The sequence below is a fragment of the Glycine soja genome, chromosome 6 (genome assembly GCF_004193775.1).
Source record: "Glycine soja cultivar W05 chromosome 6, ASM419377v2, whole genome shotgun sequence".
Lineage (NCBI taxonomy): Eukaryota > Viridiplantae > Streptophyta > Magnoliopsida > Fabales > Fabaceae > Glycine > Glycine soja.
This window is the reverse complement of record NC_041007.1, coordinates 31,932,271-31,942,694: the sequence shown is the minus strand read 5'-3', so window position 1 is coordinate 31,942,694 and position 10,424 is coordinate 31,932,271. Positions and strand designations below refer to the sequence as shown.

Here is a 10,424-nt window from a genome sequence, read left to right as displayed (position 1 = left end):
GATTAACATAGGCCTGAAATTAATCTGTGACGTGGAATTGTGAAATGTTAGGACGGTTTATTGCCAAATTTGATTTGGAGAGTAGGCAACGGAATAAGAATTCAATTTTGGGAGGATCGGATTATCGGGTTTTGGGTTGTGGTAAGCTTAGTCAACATCGTTTTGTTCAATCTAGAAATGGAGAGAACATTTCAGTGCGCTTTTTCGTTAATTCTAACAATGCATGGGATATGGAGCGAATCTCATATGAATTTCCCTTGAACATTGCACATAATATATATTCAATTATTGAAGAATTCTTGTAGTTCCATTTATCAAGACTATTTGGAATGGGATCATTCAGTTGATGGCCAGTTTTGAACCTGCAAAGTGTACCTTAGGTTATCTATAACTCGTACTCTTGTGGATAGTCATCTTTTCATGAGCATTTGAAGATGGAATGGGCCTGAACATATAAAATTTCACCTCTCGAAGATCGGGCAAGGAGTTATGCCAACTAATAATCTGTAATTTCTTAGTCATATGACTTCTGATGACAAATGTCCGTTGTCTAGTGATCATGTAGAATCCTTGGAGCATGCACTTAGGGATTGAAGCAAGTTTGGCTATCTTTTAAGCTTGATGATTGATAATTTCCTTGATACTACTAGAGTTCCTTACTGAGATTTGGAAAGTGAAAGGCCAGCTTCAGCACTGCTTTATAAGTGGTGTATATTCACAAGGAAGCTAACAAGTTGGTGGATTCTTTTGCCAAAGTTGATTTATCTTTATTGTCTCATGTTTGTTTTTATAACATTGTTCATTTTGATGTAAACTCCTTCTTGGAGGATGTTGATGTAATTAACTCCCAATTAGGTATTAATTAAGTTGTGTTGGGGGCATTTCCTTGCCCATACAATTTAACCACAAAAAAGGAAAAAACTTGTTTTTCTTTTCTTTCTTTCTTTTCCCTCATATTATCTTCTCATATGATAAGTGAAACACTAGTCATTCCAATTCTTGGAAGAACTAAAATGACAACTCATTCTAATAATATTTTTTAATACATAAGAATCATAAAATCAAACACAAGTGATACTCAATAACAATTAAGAATATAATTAGAATACTTATATTAATATCAGATTTAGGAAATCATCTACCTTGAGCTCTTAAACTACTTTTCAGGGAGACTTTGCTTTATGAAATCTTCTTACATTCCCAAGAATATTGTTTGCAGGAATATAATACGGGAATATCATTCCCAAGTATTTTAAAATAAATGTTTGGTTACATTCTAATATTCTTGAGGAATAATTTTTAAAATTTAAATAAAAATGATGCTACATGTGTATTCAGCATATACTTCTCACATTCTCGTGGTGTTCTTACCAAACCCACGAGTCGAGTAGCTTGATCTTTGATGCATAAAATATGTATTTGCTAAGGGAAAGTGTATCCTACATAGTAACAACCATGGACTCGAAAGTTTGAATATCGTACCCTAAAGACTAGTTGTGTTTCTAAATAATCTAAATCGCAAAAACTAAATAATTTTTGGGTTTTTAATCTTGAGTTTGGGGGTTGTTGTGATTGCGCTCAAGAAAATAAATAAAGATAGTCAACAACTTCTAGGAAGAGATAAGTATGAGAGATAAAGACTCAGATTATGATTTTGCATATATTGTTCCCCTTAATTCCTAATTTAATTAAGAACTCTCAGTTACCAAATAATTGTCTATACCTCTGAATTTAATTGTCAGCCTATGGTCAAGGTCTGAGAATACCCTTCCCCTTAAATTAATCTTGCATTTTTCATTTAGGATTCAATTTATCGTTAAGGAAGAATATAAGAGAAGTTTATATAAAGGAAGTTCATGCCACTTGTTTGGTCATGCAAGTTTTATAAACCCTATCATTCTACAGTTCAGTTAATTGCAAGAAGATGGTCACTGACATGCAATTAACTAAGAATCAGAGTGATTAGTTCGAATATAAAATAGAATGTAGTAGAAAGACACAATCATCTTAATATCGAAGAACTTTATTCAAAAGAGGAATTAGGGTTCACGGTATAGCTACATCACAATCTGAGGCCTAAGTGTTTTAGCCAATCATGATTATAAAAAAGTTAAATAACATACAATCATGCATTGAAAGTAAAAGAGATCGAAACCCTTACAATTTAGGACCTCAAATTTGTAAATGCAATTCCTTCCCTCCAAAGCTCTTAAAAATTGTAAAATAAACAAAAGATGTCTTAAGAGGTGTTTCTCAAGGTTATATATACAAATAAAAACATGTCAATCAAGAAAGACATATAATGGCCATGGTGGATTTACCACAACTGTGATTAGAAACATTGACGTTGACTACTATAGGGTGTTATGGATTTCTTACAGCCCTCATAAATTGATCACAACCGTTATTGAATTATCACAACCGTGATCAACTAGTAGGTGTTGATCTTCAAGGCAATGATGATTTTATCATGGCCGTTGTGGTCACCACGGTCGTGGTAAAGTACCTTGGTCATGGCAAAGTGTAGAGTCTTCAATTTCTTCATGGATTTGTGCTAATTCTAACTCTTTCACTTGACCAAACATCTATACTTCCTACACATAAAACTAGACCCCAAACATGAATTTTGCCAAGAACCACAGTCGTGGTAAAGTACCTTGGTTGTGGTAGAGTGCAGAGTCTTCAATTTCTTCATGAATTTGTGCTAACTCCAACTCTTTCACTTGACTAAATATTGTATACTTCTTGCACGTAAAACTAGAGCCCAAACATGAATTCTGCTAAGAAAAGTGCATAAAAATGGCACAAAAAATCATGTAAAATGTCACTTAAAATATAGTCTACCAACCACCCCACACTTGAACATTGTTTGCCCCCAAGCAATTACTCTAATTTAGAGACTAACACACTTTCTATGAAATCAAGAAACTGTTTATAGTGAACCCGTGATTTTATTGTAAACAGAAAGGCAAAAAGTTGATAAAAGCAAACAACCACATTGACAAGATATATCCCACATAAATTCCATTAGGCTTTCAGTGCTACCAACATGTTCAGTTCCAGTGAGCAACGGATCATTCATCTTACTACTCTCAGTGTTTTGGGAAAAGAGATAAAGCACTCATATCACAGCTCAAGAGCATGCATTTTTGTTTATTTGTTTATCAACTCAACCCAAGCAAAATTCTAGTATGCATGAAAGTGAGGCTAAGGTGCAGTGAAAAGTGGTTACTGAAAGGAATAGGACAAAGAAAGGCTTTAAGAAACAACATGTACTCAGTGACAGACTACCAACGAGGGACAATTGTTATTTTCTTATCTTACATGTCCAAAATTTATTCTTTTGAGAACTAGGCTTCACTTTCTGCTTATTGAACAAAATTATTCAGTATATTTTTTAAGGCCTTTGTGGTTGCCTTATTTTTCTTTTTTAGATTTTTTTTTCTTGCAGAAGGAGAAGCATCATAGGAGAAATCATTGCTCCACCCAAACCAATATTTAGTGATGCCCCCCTATTTTTCAAGTCCCCAAATAGCAAGCATTAAAATTTTAATACAATTGGGTAATAAAGAAAATATCAATTTAGCTCAAAGGGGACAACTAAGGGATACATTTTAACAAATAGTATGGGATTAGGAACAAATCCTACAAATTGCCTCAATCAATTCAATACACACATGAAATTTACTCAAGGATATGTATCTCAAAATAAACCAAATGCATAACAACTCAAGTGGACATACATCACACAATGAAATTAGGCATAAAAGCTAATGTAAGTAGTTTAAGCTCAAGGAACTTATCATGCATGAGTTTCTTTGCTAATGTACTGCCTCTGTGGGAAAATCTTATGGTGAAGTGGTGAGTTCTATTAAAACAAAATAAATTTTTAAGGGGTTCAACAAAATGAATTCCTAAAAAATAATAGAAAACACCTAAAAACCATCACCATGAGTATTACAATGCATCAAGTTGTGGGTGAAGTGATGTTATGAGAGCTCACTATACTACAATGACCTAAATGCAATGTCTCAGTGCATAAATATGATGCAAGAAGTAACATATATCAAATAGGCTCAAAGTTGGGAAGTCAAGGTATCCCTCTTTACACTTAACACAAGCATTGTTCTCAATGCATCACAAGAAAAAAATAGAAAAGGCTAAGACAATAAGCTAAAAAAAGAAAACTAAAAGTTGAATCTAAAAAGAAAGGGAACATAAACCAAAAAACCTCATCAAGAAGGATGTGGACCCTGGAAGAAAGGATCCAGCATTTGGCGTAAGAAGTCCATATAAGTTGCAAAGTTGTTCTACACCATCTGGTGATGCTGCTCAAATCTCATGTCATGAGTATCCATGCGGCTCAGAACCACCTCCTAATCTATATTAAGGAGTGTCTCCAACTGATCAAGACGGGGCACAATAGAGTGCATGTCAAACATTTGATCATGTTATTCCAACTGTGGTGATTGTTGTTGCTAAGGGGTTGTGCCCATTGGAATGACTGTTGTTGTCAATGTGTTGGCTATTGTGGTGGTGGCAGTTGTTGATATGTCGATTGTTGTGATGGTGGCTGCTCTCCCATTGGTGGAAAAGGTCGGGTCAATGCATGGTCATTGCCTCTCTTCTGAATAACCTTCATCTGAAGGAGAGTGGAGTAGTAGATGGAATACCACCAGTAGTGGATGCAGGGTCCTTAGATGTGACCAAGATGGTGCTCTCCTTCTTCCTATGCAAGCACCCTATGAGCCATTCATTTGTGAACAAGGTGGAGGGCTGGGTCATGGAAGAGGCTGGCTTTGGAGATGCCAGGCTGAAAGATGGGGGATTTAGTGAGTTCCTTGAAGAATGTTGCTTCTTGATAGCGATGCTTTGGCTTCCTCATGAAAGCCAATTGATACTCTAGTGTCTAGACAGACTCCTCAGTCTCAAACTTAAGCATGACGATGAAGTCAAAATGGGACATGGTATGAGTCTAACCAAGGAGGTAGAAAGAAACCATCTGCCTTTGAGCTAGCCTTTGTACCATATGAGTCCCACACTTGGCAAGTGGAGATGAACTCCATAGATATGTCACAGAAGGAGTGCTCTGAGATAAAAGCTCCACACTACCACCTAATGGCTATTGTTAACGTTTAAATTGAGTTAGGATTTACATCAGTCAAGTGTAACCAAATCCCAATTGTAGTATTGAACTAAAGCTTAAGTCATCTTCCAAGGGAATAATGCAAGGATGAATATTCAAATTAAAACCTTTTAGATAAAGATATTTTTGTGATTTTATATTTTAAACTACCTAAAACTAAAACAAATCAAAACATAAAATAAAAGATATATTTTTCTAGAGAGATTAATGTGCTGAAAATTTAATAATAGAAAATAAAAGAAAATGTAAGAAGTTACTTGTTGACACGATAATAATTATAGACGAAAAAAATAACATTGAGATGCTAAGATTGTACTCGGAATCCCCCTATTTGTTGTAGTTCCTCATACTTCTATGTTGTTATATCATTCACCCCCAATTTACTAATGTATTCTATCCCTAATCCCTTAGGTGATAGACCCTAAATCACTTTCCTTGATTCCCAATCCCTTGGCAAACCAACACAATCAATTAGCATTATCATTTGGAAATAAGCGAGGCTTAACCAAGATTATTATATCCCTAGGGATAACCCCAATTAAGTATCCGATTCAATTCGGGTTTCAATGAGACTCACCAAAGTGCACGTCAATTCTTGGAATCATCTATGAGGTGTACAGGCTCACAAAGCATTAAGTATAGAAGGCGAATAATGAAATCAAACAATATATTAATGTGAGAAAATTACGTTGAATAGGGTTCAATCCTTTCCTCTCCTAGCTAAGAAAAACACTAGTCACTCATGAAATACAAGAGAGAAGAAAAAAGGGTTTTTCAATGAAAGGTTGTGCGTAGAGGTGTATTTTTTGGCTGCTACCTATGTCTCTCTATTTAAAGAATCATAGATGTGTTTAATAGAGGAAAATAATCTCCTTAATTTACAAAATAATATATTCTATACAAGGAAATTATCTCTTCAGGTGATATAATCTATTTTAATTGTTGTAATTATCTTCCAAGGGATTTTCTTTATTTATCTTCGAGCTATATCTCCATAATTATCTTTGCTTTGAATTAATTTAGTTTCTGGACACACTATCTGGTGCGCTCATCACTTAAGTGAGATATCCCTCTACAAAATTTTGTCTTCTCCTTTGTTTGAGCTGGCTTGAGCGGCCTATACCTCGCTTGAGCAAGGCTACCTTGTAAAATTGTCATGTTTCTTTGTAAAAACTCACAAAATCATATTAAAAAATTCTAAAATCATAATTCCTATCTAAAATATATTAAAAACTGAAAACATAACGAATTTGATTCAAAACAAGACCTAAAGTATACCAAAGTATCAAATAAATATCTCAAAATGCATATGAAAATACGGTAAATTTGGCGTTTATCAACACTCCAAACTTATAACATTGCTTGTCCTCAAGCAAGATTGAACTAAAAACAAACTGACCAATGAAAATTTAAAATAAAACTTGACTAAAAATAAGAACAAAGATTCACAATGATAAGTTAAAAACACATTTCTCTTGCATTCCCCCTTTTTATTCATTGATTTATTTGATTATGTGCTTCAATCGTCTAAGTATGGTGCCCACATACAGCTTTTTAGCTCAACCAAATAGTTTGCAAAGTCCAAAACATGCAACAAGAGTGGAATTATAAATCTAATCATAGAGCAACTTGTCCTCTCATAAAGTGTTTCGCTCTTAAGCTCATGATTTAGCTTGGGTAATTGTTTCACTCAATTCACTTCTTAGAACACCATAATTCAACTTTGACTTTCATCTCAAGTTAATTAATACATGAAAGGCATGCAGAGATCACTAAGGACTTTATTGGCTTGTAGGGGGGCTTGGCTAATAACTAATAAGGAGTATTGGTTTTTCTAGATATTTCAAAGTAACTTAGAGGAAGGAAAGCATTAGTTTATTCATTTCATTCACTTCCTACCAATCCTTGGTACCCCAGATTTTCGATTTCACACATACTTTGCTTTGTCCTCAATTTTTTTTTTTTTTTGCTTTACTTTGCTTCTCTCTTGTTTGTCTTTATTTTTTGTTTTTCAAATTTTCCTTTTTTCAATACTTTACAAGAGAGAATGAGGATAATACTTTCAACCTTTGTTCACGTGATAGCTTGTTGGTACCCTTTATTTTGTTCTCTTTGAGTGGTGCATTACCACTCCAAACTTAAAACTTTTCCCAATTCCTAGACCTATGCTCTCTTATGCTTTAAGTTAAGGGTAATAGCTGATATATATAAATTTAAAGATTAGGGAATTAGAAAAGAATACATTAATTAAGCTCAAAGTAAGGTGCAAGGGATAAACAATTTAGGGTAGGCTTTTTGGCTCTTGGCTAAACATGCAAATATGGCCTTGATCATTTCAATGCATACAATTACAATCAATCTACAACAGATTTAATCAAAGTCTATTGTGAGTGAAATAAGAGTGTCTCTCAATATATATTTGTATCATTATAAGGATCAGTCACTCACTAGGCTAGATCTACATGTTTTATTTGCTTTCAATTTTTCATGCTAAACTCATTACACATCTCAATCAACCAAAATTAATGGTTTTCACTTTTAGCATTTGAGTTCAACCACACAAAGAATGATTTAAGCACAAAAAATTATTTTATTTTATGGTGGGTTTGCAAGAAAATGGTGATGCTTCTCAATTACTTGTGTTTCCTTATCTTCCTAATAATAAACATATTCTTAAACTACCACACATATACTAAAAACCTAAACTAATAAAGCAAAATTTACAAAAAATAAAAGAGAGGGGCAAAGAAGGCTTAACTTAGGGTTGAGGAGCCCTTAACATTGCAACCACACCACCTCCCTGGACAGTGAGTACATGGTCCTCCAAACAATGGGAGTTAGTGCTATGCTACTGAGTGATAAATTTTTTTTGAACTACAAACTTAAAGCTAAAAACTATCCTAAATGAATGTAATGTAAAATTTAAGAGTTAGAAAGTTAGGTTGCCTCCCAGTAAGCACTTCTTTAACATCACTAGCTTGACGTTTGGTGTCGCTCTAAGGATCTTTGAGCTTGATGACTATGATGTGTTGTGGGACTTCTCCACCAAGGTAGATATTTAATCTTTGGCCATTAACCAACTTGCTGCGGTCTTTGGATTGGTCCTCTATTTCTATAGCTCCATAAGGCTTAATGCCTTTGACAGTAAAGGGACCACTCCATCTTGATTTTAATTTTCTGGGAAACAACTTTAATCTTAAGTTGTAGAGCAATACTTGTTGTTCGGGCTTGAATTCTCTATGGAAGATCTTTCTTTCATGGTACCTATTGGTTCTTTCTTCGTAGAGCTTGGATGATTCATATGCGTTGAGGCACATCTCTTCAAGTTCCTGTAGTTGTACCTTCCTCTTCTCTCTGGATGCGGTAAAGTCTAAGTTAAGGAACTTCTTGGCCCAATGAGCTTTTATTTCTAACTCCGCTGGTAGGTGGCATGCTTTTTCGTACACCATTTGAAATGGGGAGAGGCCAATGGGTGTTTTGAAGGCTGCTCTATATGCTCATAGGCAATCATCAAGCTTTGTAGTCCTATTCTTCCTTGAAGTAGCTACGGTTTTTTCTAGTATCCTCTTGATCTCTGATAAGTGACATATTTCAGTTATTTTTTGAATTAAAATGTTAGCATTTATCTTTCGATTGTAATAGTTTTCTTATAAACTACCCTTAAATCTATTTGTTTTATATATATATATTGTACATTTACTAATGTTTTTGTTTAAATATGAAAGATTCATCCATGATTTTGTAGTTTTTGATGGTTGTTTGTTAGATCCAAAAACAAAGTCAAAATGAAAGGCAAAATGGTAATTTTTCAAAGATTTTAGACATCTATTCGCTCAGGCTAGCATCCAACTTGCATAGGCTAATAAGATTTCTTCAACCATAAGCAACCAACGTGTTTGGGCGAGCTACAACTCGCGTAGGAGAATTGGTGCCTTCAGCACTAAGTCACAAATTCGCCGAGCAAGCTATAGCTCGCCTGGGTGAATTTCTCAACACCTCTTGGCTCTTTTCTATAAATATCCATTTTTAGGAAGTTAAAAAAGGATCCAGTAGTAGAGAAAAACATGAGAAGCTGATGAAGAAAAATAAGAAAGTGGAAAATGGAGCCCGGGCGCTGCAGAGTTGTGATCATGGATTGCATCCATCGTCATTTCTCTTGTTAGTCTTGTGCTTTACGTAATGATCAGTTAGTTTTTCTAAGGATTGGATGTAATCTTTGTACCCTTATCTATCCCTTTTGATATTATATGTGTATGAATCTTTTCTACTCATTATTGGTAATTTCATTCTACTCGTAATGCTTGATTCTATTTGATCACTAGTTTCATGAAATTGGATTTTAAGTTTGACTGGGAAGTACTCTTAGAATTTGAATTGAATGAAGTTACTCTTTACGTTACGTTGCTAGGAATAGAGCATAACGTTTTGGTTGCAAAATGCACAAGATTATGATTGTAATGTTGGGGTATTTACTTCATATGCAAGGGATCGATATTTAGTAAATATTCTTAGGTTTCCAAGTGCGAGGGATCGACTTGGGGTAACTTAGTGTGTGCATCAGTAATGTTAGAAAAGGATTTATATATGCTAATCTTATTAGGATACTGAGGGTATGAACGATGAAATCCAATCCTACATTTTCTTGAATTAATTAACTTCGTTTTTATGCTTTTCGTAACTTTATGTATTTCTGATGCACTAAATTCCATTTTTTCCGTTATTTCCATCATTTTCGTAAATTTTGTTATTTCATTACTTTAAATTTCATTAGTTAAACAAACCCATGATATTTCGACTAAAACTTGTACATAACTATTGAACTGATAACCTTTATTCGAATGAATTAAGTAAACTCAAGTCCCCGTGGAGACTATCTCTTTTTACAAATCTATAACATGTGACGACAATTGGTATGCTTGCCAAAAGTCTAACAAGTTTCTGGCGACGTTGTCGGGGAATTGAGTGCCCACTTAGTTCTCAGGTCAGGATACATCCAACAAGGATAGAGCACCAAATTGATCTCATGTTGGGAGTTTCCATACCAAATAGGCTAGCATATAGAAGTAATATAGAAGAAACAAAAGAGAGCCAAAGACAAGTGGAGAGCTTGATGGAAAAAGGATGGGTTAGAGAAAGTTTAAGTCCATGTGCTATGCCCATCATTCTAGAAAATTGAACTTTATCTCAACTTCTAAGGTGCTTGGTAGGTAAGAATTTGAAAACTTGGAAGCAATGCCTACCCCATGCTGAACTGTCTTATAATAGGGTAGTAAACTCT

General features: G+C 34.5%; 1 protein-coding gene across 1 annotated transcript; it reads right to left on the bottom strand.

The window, feature by feature from the left end:
- Nucleotides 1–8,142: 8,142 nt before the first annotated feature.
- Nucleotides 8,143–8,595, bottom strand: LOC114416098. The gene has a single exon (XM_028380976.1). The coding sequence runs from the start codon at nt 8,593–8,595 to the stop codon at nt 8,143–8,145; it is 453 nt and encodes a 150-aa protein (XP_028236777.1).
- Between the last annotated feature and the right edge of the window lie 1,829 nt (nt 8,596–10,424).